This window comes from Ciconia boyciana, chromosome 8 (assembly GCF_034638445.1).
Source record: "Ciconia boyciana chromosome 8, ASM3463844v1, whole genome shotgun sequence".
Lineage (NCBI taxonomy): Eukaryota > Metazoa > Chordata > Aves > Ciconiiformes > Ciconiidae > Ciconia > Ciconia boyciana.
In genome coordinates, this window is record NC_132941.1 from 57,726,417 (window position 1) to 57,750,158 (window position 23,742).

Below are 23,742 nucleotides of genomic sequence, written 5' to 3' on the forward strand. Positions count from 1 at the left end.
CTTAGTTACAGTGAGATTGTATTGTAGTCCAATTCAGACTAATGCAGGCCACTTCTCACACTAGTACCTGCATCCCTTTATCCTGTTTGCACATTTTGGGTGAGATGATGCTTCAGACACACTCTATGAACATTTGATGAATTTACAGTGGGCCCTGTGCACTGACCCTATCTGATCTCTCAACAGGTATTTTCCATAATAAAAAAAAGCCCTGTGGTCTGCCGTAAATACCTGTCTGACTAAGAGAGCAAATGATCACAGCATGTGCTTCTGTTTTTTCTTATCATTTACCTGGGACACTCAGGCAAAATATTCATGTTTTCTCATTGTAACAGCAGTAAAATTAAAGACAAACAAAGCAAATCACAGAACTAACAAAGCATGCACTAAACTCCACTGCTTCTTCTCATTTGCTGTGTAGCCTTTTCCCCTGCATTTTTATGGCGTGTGAAGATGACAATGGTGACTGGGAGATACTCGCTGAGAGCAAAGTCTCTCCCAAGCCTGTAGGACACCCAAACCAGGAGACGCCTAGTGATATGAAAACAGAACGGTAATACATTCTTCAGGGATATTATTTTATCACGACCTTAACATACCACCAAAACCGAACCCATTTGGATCCATCATATCATCAGTCTTTGTTCAATTCATCAATTGCTTCATTTATAAAAGTGTTTAAAATTTTTCATCACCTCAACCTGTATTACCAGTACAGGTTGCATCATTAAAATCCAGTAAATGACATGTTTTGTGATACTTCCTGCATAACTACTATGAAAACAGCCTTGCTAAATATTTCATTCAGCAGAAGAATATATGTTAGCCTTTCATTTAACATTTCTGAATGGAATTGAAATAAATCTCTGTTGGTTTTAAGACATTCTCTACATGGTTCCTCAATCTAGAAAGCATACCGGTATAACACCACAGGAGCAGATGCATGAATGTACTGAAGTACCTAACTGAACTCTGTACTGCACAGATCTTTGCAGAGAAGGGTGATGTTTTCACATGAGCTATGAGCCTAAATCACCTTAAAATAAATTACTTAAACAGGTAGGCTACCGAGTTTCCCTGAAAGTCAATCAACTGAAGCATCTGAATACTAATACTCACATGAGCAAAGCTACTTGCATGGTTAAGTGTTGGCAGAAGGCACATCCTTGGACAGCATAAACAGCCGTTGTTCGAATAAATCATTTACAGTTCATATGGGAACCAGCAATGTTGCTACTGTCATTTATCTGTTATTTATTTATTTAGAACAGACTCATTCACATGTAAAGAATCAGCAGAAACTTCTTGAACCCCTCACAGCACAGGCTTCTAAATCTAGCTCTGAAAACAATACTTGAAGACTTACAGGCTCCTCTGGCTCACATTCTTTGCCTCTTAAATATGGATACAGTTTCCTTACGCAACCATAGCAGCTTTTGCTGTTTGTTTTTTTCCCCCACATAATAATTATTATTTATTTCTAACTCAGAAGTCAAAGTGTCTCAGAATTGATATATTTCAGAGTTAGTTGCAGCACAGATGAGACATCTTAAAATTCTGGCACATTAAAGTAACAGGATCTACAAGTACTAAGCCTCCTTCACATTAAATACCACATCTTAAATGACTACTCCTCTTTAAAATCAGGGGAAGCTCAGCATAAATTACAATATCAAAACCACATTTAGAACTTGACCTTGCAGGCTGAAGTCAAGGGAGCCTTCTGGTGCCCTGGCATTTCTCTTTTCAGGTCCATCTGTTAAAATGGCGTTATGCCACTGCTTACAAGGTGCAGTGCAAGTTTCAACAGTGCACAGGAAACAAGCACAGAGCAGGCAGCAGCCCATCAGAACAGGAACTCGAGCTGTGCACAGCCAGGAGAAATCATGCAGTGGCTTTTTATTTGCAAATGAATATTAAGCAAGTAGTATTATTAAAATAACTGGGTAGAGTAGCAAGATGGCTGAGGGATTTGATAGTAGATATATACATCTCGATCCCTAGATCATGAGATCAAATCCTGTTCGTATCAATAACAGCCCAAAAAAGTGAAAATCGTAAGACCTGAATCTTATTCTCAGGCTTTCTGTATGATTTCATGCAAATTATCCACCTGTTTCTGCCCTGATGTCTTCTTTCTGCAGAACTAAAAGAATACTACTAAGAAGTTTTGTAAAACACTTTAGATAAGCAGAGATGAATTACATGGATATAGGCATGATCCACCATTCTCTGAAGTCAATGGAAAGGTCTCATTGATTTAACATATTTTGAATTAAGCCCTGGAGGAATAGTTATATTGTGTATGATAACCACATTAGACAAAAATTATTTGAGGCCAGCATCTTTCAAATACCTAAATATGTGCTGAAGTTTACCTAGATTTGTGGAGTTACACATGTCTACGCAGAAATTAGCAGGATTAGGATCAGATGGGCATCATTCAATAGGCAAGCCTTGAAGCTATGGAAACAACAGCTTAGTGGAAAGTCTATGTGAAAGTCCTCACTCTCACTATGCCGTTATTGCCTCATAAAAATGTTTTTCACCAGAGTTAATGGGAAATGAGTAATTTTTAATACATAAAGATTGCTTTCTGCTGGAGAAACCCAAGGAAGAACACTGATCTCTGTTGCCTTGACAATATTATCCTGAAGTACTCAAGTATTAAAGTATCCTGTACGCTCAAGAAAGTTGCAATATCTATTTCATATTGGATATTTATCACATTTATTTTGTTGGCATGCACTCATCTATCATCTGTGACTATTTGTCACAGAAGGTTGTGCGCCAAATAATCATGAGAATTATCTGAGTTCACTTAAATGCGCATGGTATTTTTCTTCCATATTTTCATGGCTACTGAAAGTTGTTAGATCTATGGCCTAGAAAAAAGAACATTCTTCCACGGTACGTGGATATTAGCAAAATAAGTATTGTTTTTCTAGTAATGCATTTATTAACTGAGCAGAGGCATAACCTCTACAGAATGGCTGGAGAGAGTCCATCCTCTCGAGGCTTGAACTCAAACCTTGGCCTTTCTCACAGGCTTTGCTGAGGGTGCCTACCAGAGGCACAGCATAGAGATGAAGACTCTTAGGTCCACATCAGGAGTGGTTGTCTCTCTTGCTGCCTGCTCATTGTAGAAGTCTGAAAGCCTGATTTTTCACAGGTGCTAAGCCATACTGAGGGACAAAAATGAGCAGGAGCTGCAAGCCTGCAATATTGCAAAGAATCTCAATTTCTCTTTAAATAAAAACTTAATCTCTTACTGGAAAAATAGATACCACCAGCCTCTGTGAACCCAAAGCCAAGTTTCATGCTTTCATTTCCCTTCAGTTTTTCTCTAGACTGTCCCAGATGTAATAAGAATAAGCAGAAAATAAAGCAGCATTACAATGGCATGCTGCTAATCACTTCTGATCCATTAGAGGGAAGTGTTTGTATACAATGTACTATATACTTCCCTCTAATGTCTTCTAATAATTTCTTTGGATGAAGATGATTAAATAGTATACTCTGCTCCAGACATAACAAATTATTTTATTGACAAATAAAATGAAAGATACCGATCAGTGAATTTACTACTACCATTTTTATTAACAAAGGCAAAATACAAAGTATTTTAGTTTTTTTCCGACTGGACATTAGTAGGTATGACTTGGTCTGGTCAGTGATGCCATAACCTCTACCTAGACCGTTCCTATAATTGTGCTACATCACACCAAGAGCGCGGTTTCTTTCCCAAGACAGGCAGCAGGACAAGAGACAACCCACATGATACAAATAATCAAAAATACCCAAATTTGCCAAAGAAACATTGCCAAAGGAAGCAAAGAGGGAAGACAGTAATCCTCCTGTGAGAATCTCCAGCTTCGTCTAAATTAAAACTTCAGGTGTACTGAAAGGTTGTGGGTGATTTCCTGTACCAGACAAGGAGATTGTGAATCGTCCTGCCTCAAATAGTTCTGCAGCCCTCCCTGAACTGTGGCATCCTGTTCTGTGAATTATCTTCCATGGCCTTGTGGCTGCTTCCGATCTCTCATCTCCGTTGTTACCAGAGGATTTATGTTATGCTCTGACCCCATCCTTTAGACTACCTTTTCTGCCCAAAGGGGACACATGTGCTGACACATGATTTTCTCATCCTAAGTTTTGACTCATTAGTTCCTTTAGTCTAATTTAGAGGCATTAGTACTGCCCCTTTGGAACTGTGCATCTCTGACAGTGTAAAAGGTTTCTAGGACGAGCCAAGAAACTAGCCCACAGTTCTGATAAATTGCTCTGATTATTGAATGTTAGCTGCTCACCTGTATTTTCTAATCTTTTCAAGCACCACCTAATGACAGAAAGTGCTTGAATGTCTCTCCTGCATCTGCATTCCCAGATGATACCTGGAGAACTCTATTAATGGACTATCCAGGCTGCTAATATGTACTGTAATGCAGTTAAGCCAATGTCTGAATGGCCTCCCTGACTACACAATTCTAATTTTTTTGGTGAAAGTTTCTAAGGACTTGTCCAATCTACACCTTTCAGATAGCAGTCAGCCTTCAAATATCATTTAAACAGATCAGGAAAGAGTTGCACTATATGAGTAATTCAACTTCTACAGGCTTTAGAGGAGTTTGGTCTTAGTTGTATATTGAGAACTACTGCTGCCCTCTACTGTATTATTATGGGTTGTGCCTCTGATAATCAATGAGAGCCACAAATATTCAAGCAAAATTTCTAGTCTTACACAGAACTTATGTGTAAGAACTTATGTGTAACTTATGCATGCCTAGTATTTCCATGCATTGGTACGATCATTCAAAGGGTCTGTTTCTAATTCATCAGCATATTCTGATTCTGCAGGGGCTAGGTCAAACGGAAAAATCTTTCTCTCTTTTATCTGATTTTGACTCTTCTAAGAGGGGGATCCTTGTAAGAGGTTGGACATGTTCATTGCTTCAGCAAAATGTTGTCTCCTCCTCTGATAATAAATAGCCATCAGAATACTAAGAACTATGGAGTGAGAAACCAACCTTGGGGCCAGAATGACTGCATCAAAGGTCTGCCCAGGACACAATGTCTCTGATAACCTGAACTTTAGCTTAGACTATGATGGACAGATAAATCCTAGTTCAACTGAACTAATCTTTCCTTAATCTCAATTTACTCAGTTCTGAAAGGATACAGCTCACAAGCCTCTCAAAAAGCTAGGTTTCTTTCTCACTGATGCTAGGAAGAGTAACATGAGTGCAACCTTGCAATAGTCACATCCACTACACAAAAGGCTCCAAATAGGAATAGCTTATTTCTTCCTGGCTCTCCACAGACTCTAATAACCTTCTCTTTTATCATTTTTTTTCTCTATACTTTCGAATAGGTTGCATTGCTTGTAGGTGAGAGAACCTATCATGTGTATCTAAAACAATGTTAGAATTATTTTATGCTTCCCAATCTCACAAATCCAATTACTTCTCTCCTGCAGTGCTTCCTGCACTGGAATGCAACTATGGTGTCACCAATCCATAGTACTAAACTGAAAAACTCATCAGTAGATGGGAATAGATAAGCAGATGGTAGCAGACCACTAGATTAAACCCAGAGACACAGTCTTCCTACTCAAGGGAAAACTCAGACTGTTCTCAGTAATTATCTATGCGGGTCTCCAAAGGAATTAGATACACATGGCAAAGGAGGCAGACTAAGAGTCTGGCTAATTAAAAAATTGTACTTCCTTCCAGTAGATGCAGTGACAAATGCACCAGGTGCCCACATGCATTCCAAGTCCCTCATTTGGTGGCTACCACCCTGGTTAATATTCTCAATACTGAACCAGAGAAACCTCCAGAACTAAAACCACAAGCTGTTAACCACTTTATGTCAAACCTGAAACTTCTCATATGAGGGCTGACACAGTCTTATATCTGTAGTAGATGGGACACAAAGAGAACCTGTAATACACATTCACTAGCAAATTCCAGCTGCTTTTATTTCCGTAACACTTTCAGGTTTATTTTCTGTTATTCACTGTAAAACATACAGTACATCCAGTTTCTTCTTGATAGTTGGACTAGATGATCTTAGAGGTCTTTTCCAACCTTAATGATTCTATGATTCCATGATTCTTCACAAAATACACCTGTAACTGAAGTTCTTTGTGATTCCCCATTTATTCCACAAACTTTATTATATAAAGGCTTCTTTCCAGGAAAAGTGGACTATTAAAAAAATCACTAAAGCTGGAGTCAAGCCATACAGCCCAGCTCCAGACATGAGCTCAAAGCTTAGGTTTTTTCCATTGAACAGATTTTCCTACAGGGAAAGAAGAGAACGGTTTTGCTTCTCATATCTCAATGACAGTGTGACAAGGAAGGTCCTCTGCATTTTTAGCCCTTAAACATTTCAGTGATGACACAGAGGGATCCATGCATAGTTCAGGGATTCCGGCTCAAAGGGGACTCATCACAGCCATGGGAGATGGAGATCAGTACTGACAACTAAAGATACACATCTCTCAAAAGACTTGGCCAGTTTCAGTGAGAACGCTGAGGACTCCAACTAAGAGTCAACAAGAGAGATGGTTCAGATATTTTCTGCCTTCTCGTTTCTGAACATATAATTTACCTCTCCAGCAAATTTCTCCCTCTCACCTTCTCAGCATCATTCAGATCATCTAGCCTCATTTAAGAAGAGAAATCTCATATTGTAAGTTTTGGCAAACTTATGGTTGCCAAAAGTCATTAACAAATATATCAAATCTGACACAGAATAAGCAGTGCAATAGACGTTGCATATCACCGTTAAAAGAGAAACATAGAAACCACGGATCCATAGAAACTAGTGCAATTAATTCTATATCACATACTTTTCCTGATGACTGCAAAGCTAAAACACTGAAAATATGTCTGAAAACTAGCAATTTTGCTCTAAAATCAGCAGAAGAAACTTTCCTATGAGAATTTTTGTATTCTCTGCAGTTGCATAAGTACATAATGGGACATGTCCCAATTCTTAAACTCTAGGTTACAAAACACCTACCTCTAGGACTTTCCCAGTAATGAACTGGTGACACGCTTCACATTTGACTCCAAAAAGAACTTGATAGTCCTTTTCACAATAAGGAGCACCATCTCTGAAAAAGAAAATCCACAAATTACAAAACACCTTTTAATAAACAGGTTACAGCATGGCTTACACTCTTCCCTCGTCTTGTCTGGAACTCCTACACACAGCAGTAGGCACATGGGAGAGAATTCAAGGGAAATATTTTGTAGTAGAAGAAAAAAATTGTATTCTCATTAGTGCCTCTTAGAATTATTCTTTAAATTCCCATCAAGAAAAGGCATCCAGTACAAACCACTGAAGTAAATCTCATTCTTTAGAACAGACTCTCTACACTTACAGGTGGTGCAATTCTAGGGAATCAGTGGAACTATGTCCATGGGGATGAGAGGAGATCACAGTCTTTATCATAGACAGGTATTTTTTGTTCACTTCAGCAAAAAAATCTTTGGTAGTCTGCAAGAGTATAAGCAGTTACTTTTAAGTGTAAGGTTATGTAGTTCTTTAGTATGAATAAGGAACATATAGTAAAAGTGGAAACACTAATCAGCTTAGGAGTATTTCTCATGCACTGAACTTCTTTTGAGAAATTACAGATGCTACTTTTTATGAAATATTATACACCTCTCAATAACAGGTTTGTGAAACATACATTGTTTCTCTATTTTTTCTCTTTGTTATATGCTTGAAGGGGGGAACAGAGACTGTATCTTCATTCCCTCTATTTCATCATTACCCCATTTTTCCCTATTCTCTTTTTCTACGCTTCCTTCTGCTCAAAACTCTCTTCATTGGTTTCTTATATGGAGATGAGAAATACAGTGTCAGGTCAATCACATCATCACATTTACTCTACTCTCTAGCAAAGGCAAGCAATGGACAGGTTCCTACTTTTTTCCTAAAAATCACATGTTGGAAAGCAAAACGGAGCAAAGCTTTATTTGGCTAACACAGAAAACACATGCAGGAATTCACCTAATCCTTTGTGGGAACATGGAGATATACCCCTTTCCATACTGGTATTAAATATAGACTACTATCACTAAACACCACCTTTCAGTTGCACTTTTCAGTTTACTTTCCTTTCCCAACTCAGCTCTCACTGGGAACAAAGATTTTGGTGTATACGGAAAGGTGGTCACGACCGGATTTCGAAAGGTGAACTTTGCTGCACGCTCTTCTCCATTGGCAACAAGAACTCATGCCAAGGGTACAGAAGAGACGCAGAGGTTACTTACTTGCTGATGTATTCCCCGGTTAGGACCTTCCCACAGGCCTTGCACTTAAAGCACCCCAGGTGCCACTGCTTATCCAGAGCTAGCAATGCTTGTCCATTTTTTATGTCTCTTCCACAGCCAGCGCAATCTGCAAATAAACAAACAAGCGCATTTGTTGTCAGTTACTTGGTTCATTAACCCTCATTACTACCCACCCACTGCAACATTTGATAACCAAAGGGGAGAACTACACAGCGATGCAAAGGTACATCTTCCTTTCCTCAAACATTTCCCAGGTCCTGTACAAAGATTCAATCTTTGTCATTACAGACACACTCAGTAGAAGAGGGAAAGTACCTCTTCTGTTTTTCATGCTGTTTATGATTCAAAGACTGCCAGGCAAGCTCTGTACAAACTTCAGATTTTGTTAGGAACGAGCTACAAAAATCATCACTGCAAAAAGTTCCTGCCTTCTAAAGCAATCAGTGTTATTTCTCATTTTGCTTTTAGCAAGATCTTGACCGCGTACATGAAGCGAAGCAAGGAGGCCTGAGCGAGCACCATCAGGATGCTGCGTGTCCCCGTTGGGTGGCAGCAAAGCCCAACGCGTCCACCCAGCTCCGGGGCGGTGGCGCACCTCAGCCAGGACCAGGGGAAGGGACCTTTCTTCGGGCAGGACCCAAGGAAAGGGTGACAGCAGTATGACAGCAGTGAAGGCTGCATGGCAGGGCATATTCTCTTCCACCTGCAGCTGTGGCAAACTGTAGTTCTCATGGTCTCTAACTGGCATAAGGACTCTCGCTCAGGGATTTTGGTACTACCTTGGTAGTCGACACTGACTTTTCACCATGATTCTGAAAGACTCTTTGATGGCAGAACGTGAACCTGAAGCCAGGAGCACTGAATGCCCTCCGTCCCAGAGGATGCCACAATGTCTTATGTCACATCAGAAATTTTTGGCTCAGCCCCAAGCTCCCATTCGTCTCCTTTCAAACATAAAATACTCAAAGAGATTTCCCGGTAAGGGGCAATTCAGCACATGGTAAGATCTGAAGAGACTGATGTGGCAGACAGCACTGAACTGCAAGGGTTGTGCTACAGCTTCTGTGCCCAGCCTCAGGGGACAGAGGTACTGAGGGAAGGGAAGGCCTGGAAGACCAGTGAAGCAGAAAGGGAATGCCCATCAGCTCAGGCACACATGGAAGCCTCAGAGGAGATAGCCTGGAACAAAGGATTTTCCGTATTTTATTATCCCTAAACTTGGTGTTCCTTTGGTGAATGTAACATCCTCTCCACATGCCTGAAACATCAACAAATAGCAACAAACCGAGACCAACAGGAACAGAGCAATCTGAGCAGTTCAAGCCCAGGCACCAGGGAAAAGATCATCCTGGCTGCACTGCTCAAGCTGAGTGAACAGGTACAGCCTGAAAATCTTCATCTCCTCATGGGTTACAGCCCACGCAACACCGCACCTTGCAAAAGGGTGAGTCCAAGTTTATTATCACAACTGATAATGAGAGGACAGTCACTCCTTTTGACACTAAAGGGCCTGACTTTTGTTTGCTGGATAATGAGCCAAGAGAGCCCCTAATGTATGCTGTGCATTCCTGCTATCCAGGTCACCATTTGCAGCACCTCCCTCTTTCTGTCAGCGTTCTTCTCCTCAAATTCCTTTAAAAAAGGGACTAGGCATCATGGTATCTTGTGATAAAATGCAAGTCACAGACTGTTGACACGACTTGGACTTGAAAAGCAACCCTGAGATGTCCTAATACTAGGACTTTGCTCTAGAGGACAAATGTTACAAATTGAAATCATGAAATGACAAGGACTGACAGCATGTAATGGATCCCTCTGCTCTTCCGTGCCAGCTCAAGGCTCCATGCCACTCCATAACGACAGCAAAGGCTGGAACAGGTCACCGAGGGAGGCTCTGGAATTTCCAGCGTGGAGCTGAGGAGGGCACAAGCAAACATCTGTGATGGTGGCTTTGGTACACTGATCTTGCCTTTGGTTTTGGAAGGATACTACGTCATCTCTTAAGGTCCCTCCCAGCCTGCGTTTTCTTATGTTAAATCTGAAACCATGCAATTTGCCTTCCGATTGTGACAACAAATGGGATCTTTCCTCCAGTCTCAGTGGGTGCTGAACTGCAGTTTTAAGCAGCACCCATTTCTCAGCTTCCTAGCACTACTGCTTGTCCCTAGTGTGCCAGCTTCCACATTCCTGACCTGGGGTCCTGCCAAACTGTGATACATTCCCTGTTACACTAATCCCTCAAAAAATCTGCTGTATTTTCCATGCTTTTTTCAGCTTTATCCAAGAAGCTTCCTTGAAGTTGGAACCAAGGAAGAGTTTTTTAAAGCACTTAGTTTTGCTTCTAACTGAATTTCTGAAGGAGAACAGAAAAATTGCCTTACACAAAAGGTCTACCTAGTCCAGTATCTTTATCGTTATTAGTGCCAAAACCAGTTACATGGAGGAAGTAGGGATCCATGAAGTAGCTCTACCTGTTTAATTGCTTCTTGTAAGCCAACGGTGGTGTTGCTGCACTTACTCTTGTGCTCATGTGTGATACAAGGGGTTGATAACATGCTTTTATTATTCTATAGCAAGAATGACATTTACTTACTCTTTCTGGGTTCCCTGAAGTGCTTTGCAAGAGTAAATTAACATCATTATTCCATTCTGCTAATATCACTCATATGTTGAACGTCTAGAATCAAAGTAAACTAATAGCCCAGTACTGTCTTATTAGGCTGAGATGGCTTTTAACTAAAATGGATTTTAACTCTGGCAAAACAGTTGGGTATATACATGAGAAGCTAGCAATTATCATTATCTCCTAAAATAGAAAGCAAATAAGGCTGGGCTGGCATAAGAAAAGACCACTTGTTCATCCAAATTCTACAAATAAAAGCCATTTATGATCTCAGGCCTGCATGAGGCACATTAAAGCCTTTGGCTGAATGTCATCAGCAGACAGCATATGCAGGCAGGATCTCAGTATCACACTAAGCACAATCTGCATCAGCCTAACCTATAACCAGCACACGCTGCAAATAAAAGGGCTGTGAGGTAAGACTAGTGGTCCACAACCACATGCCAGAGCAGACTCGTACTAAAAAAATCTGAAAACCCTTCCCAAAATTTTGTGCAATGGTTCCCACCATGATTCTCACTGGCTTCATACCTGGGTCTAACAGACTGCACCCCTTGATCTTGAGCTTTCTTGTGCTTTCTTTTTGTCATGTAACCCAGATTCTTCCCTACTCCCATTCCTTGGACATCCACGCATTCAGCTGTGCCAGTATAACAAAGAGGAGGAGGAGGAACGTGCAGTGTACTGGTTAAAATGCAGAGTGAGCAGTACAGTTCCTATATGTACTTATGATCTAAAGAAAAGTATACCACTAAAAACACTATGTGGAATTACATTTGAGCTGAAGGAAGGCTTAAGACTAGACATTCCATGGCACTGATTCTCATAAGAAATGGGAAGTAACACGTGTTCATATGTGTGTGTCCATGCCCAGAATCTTCAGCTATATGACAGCCATTTCTCAATAAAGGCACTGCAGTATGACTTCAGTAAGGACCTGATCATTAGAAGGTTATCCAGGAAAATAATGTATTCCCCCAAAATCCATCCTAAGCAGGGAAAAAAGATTGTACCTGAGAGCACTGGACATATAGTTACCCAAATCATGGTGTAGCTCCCCTGGGCTGCCTGTGACGCCAGCAGCCACAGCCTCCGCAAGCAACGTCCACTTGCTCAGACATTGTGTATAAAAATTGAATTCACTCTCTCTCATAACAGCATTAGCTGACAGCACCATTTTTTAGCCAAGCAAAAGCTTCTTACACGATTCTCTGCCAGAGGTACTTAAACATACCTGTTGTGTCTTTCACATACTCTGGTTAGGCCTGCTCAATTTGAAGATATATCCTAACATATTTAAGCCACAGCTCTGGAATAAAATAGCCCAGAAGGGTGTCATATTTGATGTGCCCAGATACAAAAGCAAATGCCAATGCCTGGACAAAAGGACTGTGATGTGGCATCAGCCAGCCCCAAAGCATGGAAAAGTGGGGGCACTGGACAAGGGAAAGTAAGCACAGCACTATGATATTATATATGATTAAGACCTGCACCCCACAAGCACCTTAAGCAGTCTCACTAAAAGATATAGGCCAGGGTGAGCTGCCATCCATGACGCCTTGCTTGTAAAGATGCGATGAGAAAATGCATTTCCCTTTTTAGTGTCTGTATCACCCCAGACATCCAGGAGTGAAACATCCTGCACAGCAACCCATTCGTCACTGCCTAAATTAAGCGGTGGATTTTCTTCGTTTGCCTCCCTCCCCTGCTCTCAGCCAATAGCAGGGAGCTCTGATCACAGCGCAGGCGTTGGGCTCAGAGCCGATACAGCTGTATTAACCCTAAGTACACTGCATGTAACTTTACCCACTCCCATTTGGATTGCTTTGAAAATTTACTAGCAATTTTATCTTTATTTCACATTCCCTGCTCACCCCATATAACTTATGAAAGGGAAATAATCTCTACCTGCTTTAGTCTTAATGAACATGGTTATGCAAAGTCATGTGCAGGGAGAGTTTTACATGAGCATGCTAAGTCTGTTCGGTGCAGGTTTAGCTCCATGAACAGAGCTAATTGCAGTCTGACTTAATGATGCATAATTAAGTCACCAAAAAGTTCCTTTCAATCCTGATGGCCATTAGTAACACATGTCTAGATAAAGTCTGAAGCTGCCACAACCCCTATGAGTCACAGGAGTAATACTCTTTTTGTTACTGATCCCCTCCCTATAAAACACAGATAAATTAGTTTTATAAAGACAGCATCAGCAGGCTTCTGCCCTGAAACAGGTAAAGCAGGGCAGGATGAGGGGTATTATTATTATTTTTATTAAAAGAAACAAACAAGTTTTCACTGGACTTACACAGAAATATATTGTCAAACACAGCTGGACCTAAAGAGCAAGCTACGAGGAACAGTGATTTGGAAGTGAAGAAAGAGGCAAATATTATCACTGAAGTCAAGGTCAAGAAATCTCAAATTGTAAATAACTTTTAGCCACCTTGAAAAACAACTTGCATCCCAATAATTCTTCTGTGCAATTTGAAGGTTGCACAATTACAATTTCTCATAGAGTTAGGAAGACCGGAGTTTTTCCTCAGTCACCCTTTAACCACAGATCAGGCAATGCCTTTTAAAGCCTTGTTTTAAAATTAAAAGTTTTGATGATACCATGCAGGTTTTTCCAGATCATCAAGATATTTCTGTCAAAGCTAAAAACACAAACTCACTTTGTCTGTTTACAGTACAATAAATGCTTTCAAAGTTTAAAGCATAACCATTTGATCATCAGGGCAGTGATGAGTTCTGGAAGTCAGAGAAGGACATACGCTATTGGGAATTTTACATCCAGGATTTAGATCTGAGTATGTAACTCAATTTTGCAATGAAATCTGCTGCCAGACCCTTCCTCTTTGCCAATGCAAGAATGGGAAATGTTTGTCAGAACAAAACGCACTATTGCCCTTTTGCTAAGGGCAAAACAAACCCATGCAGGCAGCCTTGTACTCCTGAAATCTAACAATAAGAGGCTGGGCATGTACAATGGAGGGAAATAAATTTCCCATGGGAAGCAGAGTATAGCTTTGACAGTTTATTTTAAATGGCAAGTTGGGAAAAATTGATATTTTCAAACTAAATATTTAAAGAAAATACAATCATTTTAGTTGATTAAATATGGAAAGAAATCACAATGGCATGAACTGGCATTCTTTGCTTGCAACACAAGTCCCTGTTAACCATCTGTGAGTGCCTACCATTGACTTGCCTTTTTAAGAAATGGGTTAATATACATCTTGGATGTATCGTTACTGTAAATAGCTCTTTCATCATCTGATGTAATTTGAAGTGATTTGGAAAGATGAATGCTCTTCCCCAACTCTAGTTTGTTAACACGACATTATCTTATCAAAGGAGTTTTTATTTTTCCCCTCTGTATTGATGTAAGCATTTGTGTTAGTCTTCTACACAGGAAAAGGAAACGGACTTTCCCTTCTTTCCACATCTTTCTACACCTCCTTGCCAAAGGAGGCCAAAGCAATTGACCTTTTAACCTCTTGCTCCTGCAAACTGTCCCTGCAAGCAACATACCACCAAGTTAGCCTTTTTCCGCAACAGCAACCTCAGTCCCTTCCTTCTTCAACCCAGTCTTTCATACAGGTCTCTGAACTGAAAACCACAGAGTGAATGAAATAGGAGGAGGAAGAAAGAGCAGACGTGCTACAAACTATCTAAGAGAACAGTTTTTAATTGTTCGGCAAAAGAAAGATAAAGATTTTTTTTTTTCCAGCTTAGCACCCCCAGAGACCCAGCTGTAAAACTGCTCTGAAGGATAAACCACAGCCAGGTATATCTAAGCTGAGGCTAGTCTTCACCCTGTTATTTCTTTTACCACACTTCAGTACTCAAGATACTTCCAGCTGAATTCAAATTCACAATTCCAACTCACAGTACCCCAGGTGAATTGCTCAGTTAGCAATCAAACGAGCTTCACTGTTTAACACCCAGCTCATGGATAGCACATTGTGTCTCTTCATCTGCAGACTATTTTGGGTAATTTTCAATTGTTACTCTTGGAAAACAAGTAATTCAAACAGGGTACAACCTCCAACAATAGGAATGAAACATATGGTAACTTTTAGGAAGGTTTTTATGCCCTGGCAACCCATTGCAAACTAAGGTCTAGCTTACAAATACTTCACTTTTCACATTCTTTTTAAGTGACCTCTGATTCCTGACTTACTACCTGGCAGGCTTTCTGAACATGACAATTCCCAGGTACTCTAATCTCTGGAGATCTCCTCCAATAGTTGTGTTTTCCAAGCTAGTGATGCCTCCTCATGCAACATCCATTTACTGAGCAATTCCTTGCACTTCCCCCAGAACTTTCTTTGGAATTACCTTTTGATTACTACTTCTCCGGTAAAAGCTAAGGAGATGGACATGTTTTGATTCCAAGTTCAAGATGGGGTTACACTTAGAAAAATAAAAGCTGATACTTATTTAGTACACTCGTATAGTCTATTCACAATTGTTTCTGCCCAACTTACATGTAACACAAAAGCACACAAAAGAAATGGGCAAACTGGACTGAAAACACCTTTCTGAAAGACAGTAATTTTTGTGAAGGAACATTTTCTGATAGAAAATTCGTAAATCAGAAACTTCCTGCCCTGCCACAACTATATTCTCAATACAGTTGTTGCTGTCACCCAAAAGTTAGTCTGTAACAATGCTTTATACATTTCCAGAGAAGGATCTAAGGCAATTTATTATAAAGCAGAAAAGAAAATACTCGTCCTTGTAAAATAAGAAATAGCTGAGTAAATGGAGGCTACTCAAGTAATTTAGCCATTGTTATGAAACATAAGCGAGGACTAAAATTAATCCAAGAAAGCAATTCAAATGATGAAAATGCCTCAAAATTTGCAAACATTCTTCAAAAGAATAAATTTTCTTGGACTAACCATAAAAATGGGCCAGTGTCATTGGAAGGATTTATCAAGGGAAGAGCTGCATATTCTTAGGCGTAATCTAATGACTTTTGCCAGAAAGGAACTGTGCTTGCATTTGCATATTTTCTCTGAATTTTATACCATTTCATGCATGTTGATTTGCTTATTTTATACTTAAAAAGGGGGGCAGGGTAAAATTTTAGACCCACTGTATGCTCAATATATTAAGTCATAAATGTAGTTGCCCTGCAAGGTTATTACAATCAAATTTAGATTAAAGTAAGGAGAATTAAATACTGCTATTTAAAAATCAAGGATTTAATTTAAAATCAGCATTTTAAAATTTAAGTAAATCAAAGTTAAAAATCCAAATGGGATCTGAAAACACAGATCTTTCTTTGAAAACAAGAAACTTGCTTTCCTTTTCCTGTCTATGAACAAAATCAGGTATGATAAGATCTGCCATTTTAAAAATCTTTAAGGACATGGTGATCCAAAGTAAACAGTTTTATAAGCTACAGACCCTCGACAAATCAGCAGTTCCAAAACTAAAATATATTTTAATGCATTTACTTTCTTCACGTGTCTAGCAGATTTCAGGTAGTTTCTGAAATTAAAAAAAATCCACAAAGCTATTTTATGCATTCTAATTAAATTTCAGTTTCAACTCAAATAGAGCTTGACAAAAATCATGAGCAAAAACAGCCATTAGGGAAAAATACAGATGTTAAAGAATATGATTAATTAATGCAGAGCTATATTAGTTTAAGTAAATGTGTACAGATATGGAATATCCTCATGCTTATCAATTATCCTTTTATAATTAAAAATCTAAATGTAAAACAAGGTTACAATCAATTATTCTAATCAAGATTTCCTGGGTTCCTAGGTAAACCATGATTAAAATCACTGATTTAAATCACAGTGTTTGAAATCAATCCACAATGATGTCTGTGGTATGTCTTTATTCTATGGTAAATAAATACATAAATAAATAAATAATTTTTTAAAGAAAGAGGTATAGGACTACATAAGCCCCTTCTGTCAAGTCCGCAAAATCCTCAACTGAATCTCCAGTACCTAAACATCAGTATGCAGGCTTGAATGCCACAGAGATATGTGACTGTTTCTCTATCTTTAGCAGATAAGCCAGGAATTATGAAACAAGAAAATCTTTATGTTATAGCACACAAAAAATATTAAACGCTTAAGGTACAAAATTATACACAGGATTTTAAAAATTGCATTTTAAAAATGCATGTTCAAAACTAAAATTGTTGAGCCTAAGTTCCCCAGTGCATTCACTGAAGTTTATGGATAGCGAGCGTGTATCCCTTAAGGCAAAACTGGGCTCAGTGTCTTACACTAAGGCCTATCCGCATCTTTGCCAAGTATTTGTACAATACCTACATAGACTATGTAGCTTTGTCACACAGTGTGAAATTGTAGGGTATTTCCTAAGAATTAGCTCAAAATCATGTGTTAGATGTTGCTTAATAACCTTTAAAGCCAAAAATCACTGCAGATAGCTTGCTTACAAATAGCCAGCCAGCCAACTCTTCCCCTTCACTTTTTAAGTCTTCCCTATGGACTTGAAGGAGTTTTCAGACAGCTCAGGAAAGAAGGATAAAGAACAAAATAATGAAAACTGAGTCACATGTGGCTAAACAGTTACAAATCCTAGCTGCAGACTTTTCACAAGAACTAAGATTAAAAAGAATTTTGCATCCATTTTATCCACTCAGCTAGCTTCTAATGGAGAAGTTTGTGATGCCTATAAATCAGCTCAGACATTATTTCTGAATACTGGCAATAATCACCTATATCTTTATCTAATGAAAGGACAGTTATGTCCCAAATATAAAACTTCATTAAGAATTACAGAGTTTAAAGGAGGACTGCAAAGCAAACTTGCTGCTTCTCCATTCTGATGCTTCATTGTTTCAAAAACAACCTCACTTCCCCCCCTGCTTTCAGGGCAGTGAGGCAAAAGATGATTCCCATTTTTTCCTGCCCACCTTTTTCTTCATTAGGTAAGGTATGTTGGCTCTGCTCTACTTCAGCATTACCAGAAACATTGTTGGAAGTTTTAGATATTTACTGGGAGCTTTACTGCATCTTATTTGAAGAGATAAGGCTATTGAATAATTAACAAAGGTATCTTTCTCCCACAAGTTCATTAAGCATTAAGCTTATTATTTATATCACAATAGAGCTAAGATCCCCAGTTGTGAGCCAGGATCCAACTCTGTCAGACTCTGTACTGATAGGCATGAAAGCATTTGTCCCAGAAAACTTACATTCTTTGAACCAGAACATAATGTGCAAAACAGACAAGGACAAACATGCAAAACAGTATTGTGAAATCTCCACGTGGACAGCGGCTGGTCAGGGAACAGCTGCACCAAAGATTTTTTATGCACATGTAACACTGGCCATTTTGAAAACCCTGGTCCACGTCTTGGCTGTACTGTGATGCTCTTAACTCACAGGAGAGACTGTTACAAAGAAAGGGAAGTCGACATATCTTCCCTGTGCTTCTTTCCAAACAGTATCATCACTGGATATCTCGCCATATATATAGGACACAATTATCTATGTCACTGAAGCAGAGGAAACTGTGAAAGTCTCCACCATCATTTTAAAAGAAGATTAATTTTTCAAATGAGAACTCCTGCTAGGCGATTGTAACATTTCAGTTTCTTTTGGATAGAGAACTTTTTCCTATCCATCTAAAAAGCCTACTTTTCATTTGAAATGCAATTTCTTAATTAGTTCATGCACATCACTAAAATGATCCAACCTTTCAGCAAAAAGGTAATCAGAAATAACTAAAACTTCCTTACCAGCACCTGGACAAGGAACCAACAGAGAAAGGGCTCAATCTCAGGTAGAGAAGTAACATAACGTTCTTATTACTGAAGTGCTTTATCGTGGAAATAGTGAAGTGAAATGCCTAAGGGAAAAATCTCTGTTTAAGGAAGAGGGAAATGTATTAAACTGTGTTCAAAGACACGTAGTCTCTTCAGAATTTCAAAGATGATCCCTGAGCCAGAAGACTGCTGGTTTGAGTTCCACCAGCGCAGACTGCTGGCACCACCTCACGTGCCTACCCCGAGTGTGGGGGACGTCTCTACGGCTGCTCTACTCTCAGCTGTACTTTTCATGACACCTCTTGTGTGTTCAAGAATAAATGCAAGCCAGCATGGTACTTTTTAAAAATGAAGGTCTGACTAAACTAGGGATTTTTATGTTCAAATGTCCACATCAGTTCACTTACCACCTGCCTTGGTGAGAATTCACTGATAAAATGCCCTAATGGAGAAGCATCAAAGAGGGTAAGCCTGTTAACGTGGCCAATCTACTTGCGTCTGCTTCACACACTAATGCTAACAGAAATCCAGAGAGTACGTACCCTCAGTCACTACCAGTTTGGCCACTAGGGAAGTAAAACAGTTTGAGATGCTGGGGGCTGGAAAGATGTATTATAAAGCTCATACTACTCTTTCAAAGGTACCTAACTCTAACATGGATGAAGAACAAGGATTTAGGCAGACTTTAGGTTCTTGAATTTCTCCTTACACAAGTTAAAACCACAGAAATTTTCAAATTTTTATGACTTTAGCATCAATGGGTAATATTCAGGCAGGAGTACAGTACTTAGGACTGCATCATCTAAGCACCATACCATCTTCAATTTCCTTATAACCACAACATACTAGTAAGCTAGAGCAGCATTATTTTTTCATTTTGCTGGTAGAGAACTGACCCTTGAAATTTAAGTACCTACCCTGCTACATAAAACATGCATGAAAAAATCCAAAAGCTACACTCAGAATTCCCAGGTCCAAGGGAGGTAACCACTAAATAATCACTCCTCTGACAACACGGAAACAATAAACCATGAACTGCCAAACAACATAAAATAATAACAACAACAAAAAATTACAAAGTTTGACTTTGGTTTTGACTCTTCTTCACTCTAAATTACAGCATGAAAGTAGGAAAAAACCCATATAATTTGCAGATTTTTAAAGGTGGCCTTCAAAAACAGTCCACTGAATATGCGATACAAAATACTGAGGGACGGTGAAATGAGGCTGTCACAGATGAAACAGAGATACAATACAGGAGATCTTAGCTAAAAGAAGGTAAAAATCGGGGGGGGGTGGTGCGGATAGGGCACCCATCACCAAATAGCCAAGAAAACAAGTTGCACAAGTATTGCAACAATACTCTTGCCTAAAATTTAGAAATAACAGATGTCTGCACACCTGCTTCTCTGGAAAGACAATACGGACCATAAAAAAACCACAGGTGTGTTAGCATGTAGCTACAACACAATAGAAAGTAGAAAAAGCTTAAGATAGTAAAAAACAGGCAATCATGATGTTGTAAACAAAACCTGGACCCTGTTTAAAACATAAATAGTAATTACCGGGATACATTACTTACCTTACTCCTTTTTCAGGACCCAAAGAAAATAAATTCCTGTCTTTGTCAGAATCTTGAAAATCCTGAACTATCCAAACCATTAACAACACACTTTTAGTCAGTGTTGTCTAGTTGTCCCCTGCTTCTGTGCTGCTCTACATCTGTCCCAGTCACTTTGCTTTACAGATCACATCTCATTTATCAAGCTGTCTTATGAAATAAAACAATAACAAAAAAGAACACCACCCACTTCATTTGTCTGCAAAGCTATTTACAGGTATTTGGTATCAGATTTCCTGCTGAATGAAAATCCCAAAGCTAGTGCACTGTGAACATCTAGCAGTGCCTAAGGAATAGAGTTGACTAAATTATGACTACTCTATAGCATCTGTATACTGAAAAAGACTGTCTTAGAAAATTAGAATAAAAAGGGAGTCACTGAAATGCTTCTTCAAGAAAATGGCTATAATTGTTCCAGGTAATATATGTGCAGTGAAAGAAATATATTACTAATATAAATAAGATAAATAAGTACCGTGGACCCAACTAATATTAAACAAAAAAGGAAAATAAATTTTCAGTATTTTTCCTTCTGATTTTCATTGGTGCGCACTACAAAAGAGTATAACAATACTCAGGTTCATGTTATTCAAGATGTTAACCCCTATATTTAAAGGCATTTGATTTTCCTTGAAATCATCCAAGAAAAGCTGTCAATAAGCCTTTCATTTATGTGAAGTACAGACATCAGAAAATGGCATGTCAACATTAATGCAGACATTCTAGTGAATAGAAGGCTTCTTTTTACACACATAAACCAATCAAACCTGATATACTTTCAGTCTATTGAATTTCCTCACTTCCAGCTTTCTTTGTTTAAGGAAAGCCTCCTCTAGTAATCTACTTGGAAGTAATCAGGGGAAACTGACAGCAATATAGGATATAAAATAGATGCATAGTATGAATGAGATTCTCTTCTAAAAGAACTTGCATTAAAAAAACCCCATCCCATCAAAAAAGGGCAAAGCATTAGAAAAAATTGATGTGTCTGATTCAGCCAGCCGGAGAGACATGGAAGCAATCTAGAATAGCTTACGCTAATTAAAATTTACTCTTCAGTGCCAGCAAGAAAGAATTCTCTGTATCTAAGTCAACTTTTGCACAAAGCTAAAGCAGCAGCTGGCGTATCTTTGAAGACAGAGGATGCTTCATTACTATTCTTTTAATCGAGTTTTTCTGAATTTATAAACACATGCTGGTCTCACTTCTATTTGTCTGTTTTGGAGAGTTTTGCTCTAAAATGACCAGAAACTCTATACTATATCTTCCTACAAGTCCTTCTCCGTAAAAGCAAAAGATGCACAGTGGCAGGTACTTGCAGATTTTGAAGCAGTGCACTCTAACCTGTTAGGAGCAGGAGCTCTCTTGCTGTGTGTACTGGTAAGGCAGCTTGCCCAGCAGGACCCAATTCTGATTAAAAAAACCCAAACAACCCAAACTCATAACAAGTAGCAGGGAAGATTGTTTCCTAATCCTTGCTACCTATGACTTCAGTGTGGAACCCAAAAAGCAATTCAGTCAGAGGCTATGGCTATCAGGAAGTGACTCTCCAGCTTTTTTGCTTCCTCACCATCAGACAACTTTAGCCCATCATTTCCTAGGGGACATTTTGGCACCTGGAGTCACGTATCCGGGAAGCGGCCACACTGCTGGACAAACGCGACACTTTTTGAGAACCAGATGTAGCGCGATCCAGATACATCTGTCACTGAACACCAGTTGTTTCAGAGCCAGTACTGTGACATGCTTAGAAAAAGAACGTCAGTACTGACCAAGGTCCCTGTGCCTTGCAGTTCCTTGCCAATTATGCCTCCTAAATACCACTAATACAATTTCCACATCATTCCTTTGTCTCAGAAGGATTCTCTGGGTGTCTGAAGTACCTCATACATTTCTATGTTGATTTCTAAGTCTTGTAAGGCTTTTTTCAAGTTCCTAAATTCTTCCTTAACTGATTAGGCCTGTGCATTTTCAGCTCCAAATCTACAGTTATAGTGGAAAAGTATCACTTAACAGACAGAAAGGCATGATAACAAAAAAAGTCTCTCATTTTCCATTTTGCTAAGGGTCTGATTACATGTTCTCAGGCAAATCGGATAACCTGAGATTCACTTGACTCATCTGCTGAACACAAATGTTACCCAACTTTGCCTTTACATTGCACTTTATAATCCTAGGATCTCGAAGCCAAGTACCAGTACAAAATGCACAGTGTCTCCCTGTAGGAAACCAACATCAGTGGAAAACTACCTAGTGTCACAAGGAAATCTGTAGCCATTTTGAATTATAAAACTATACTGGGTAAGTCATTACAGATTAGAGTCCTAAATACAATCCAGCGGTCAGAGAAAGAATCAGAAATCCCCGAAGATTTAAAAAATTAACTACCAGAGGCAGCAATTTACAAATTATCTTTTAAAAGCATTAAAACCCAACAGCAAGCCAAGTTAATTTCCCTCCCAAACTTTCTTCATTCTCTCTCTTTCCCCTTAACTTGCCTGCTTTCTTTTTTATCATGGTTTCTTGAGGTTCTAATCACAGTATCATTGTGGTATCAGTCTACCAGAAGCACAATCCCGGCAATGCTCCTTTTAAAGGATAATTTAATTAAATTAATCTGTTAAATAGTAGAAGAAAATTAATTTCCTCTGACTCTGTCCTCCTTTGAATACTTAAACCTGCGCAATTATACACAAAAAAAATGAAATCTATCAACTCTGAAACCTCTGATTTCATCAATTAGATACTTTTCCCGTGCCTATAAAAGAAAAATCAGCCTGTTTAAAAATTCAGTCATTGGGGAAAAGTCATTTGTTCATATTGAAAGGTGTAAGTGTCTCTTCCCACCTGTAGTACCAGACACTTTTAATGAAGGAAAAAAAAAAGAAAGAAAAAAAGATGCTTCCCAGAGATAGTTTGCATTTCTAAAGGTGAAGAAAAAATTAAAAAAAAAAACCCAAAAGATTGCATTAAGTTAGTTTCAACCAAATGTGGATGAGCCTGGGAAAGTGAGAAGCTTCAGAAAGAAGATGGCATACTTACTGCTTGAGGCAGACAGTTCTTTTGGACTGGAGGACATTGGCTGAGCACACATCTGACAGAGACAGTCCCTTCCATTAAAGGTAACTCGATCACCTGGTGGAAATGGACGCCTGGAGAGTTAAAGAGAAAAAAAGTATTTTAGCAAAAGTTATGCCAGAAATTTTCCTCTGTTCCCTACGCCTTGAGTTTGCTGCCTTCCCCCAGTGCAATCAGTATTTTACAGAAACTCAGGCCAAATAGTTTCTGCAATGTGGCCTTGGCAAAGCCAGGCACTGGAATAAACCCAATCCGTGGATGCAAGTGGAGCAGAGGTTAGACTTGCCTTGTACTTTGGTTTAAAAAAAGTTATCAAACGTACTTTATCTAAAGAGTAGAC

At 39.1% G+C, this 23,742-nt stretch overlaps 1 protein-coding gene across 2 annotated transcripts in view; it reads right to left on the bottom strand.

Annotated features, from left to right (window-relative positions):
* Window positions 1-23,742, bottom strand: part of ABLIM1 (actin binding LIM protein 1) — a 110,181-nt gene that overhangs the window by 68,191 nt on the left and 18,248 nt on the right. For both annotated transcript variants that reach the window (XM_072869857.1, XM_072869856.1), the window contains exons 3-5: window positions 23,367-23,476; window positions 8,292-8,418; window positions 7,030-7,123 (exon numbers count right to left, since the gene is read on the bottom strand). In XM_072869857.1, the coding sequence (XP_072725958.1) occupies window positions 7,030-7,123; window positions 8,292-8,418; window positions 23,367-23,476 (331 nt within the window). The remainder of the gene's footprint in view (window positions 1-7,029; window positions 7,124-8,291; window positions 8,419-23,366; window positions 23,477-23,742) is intronic.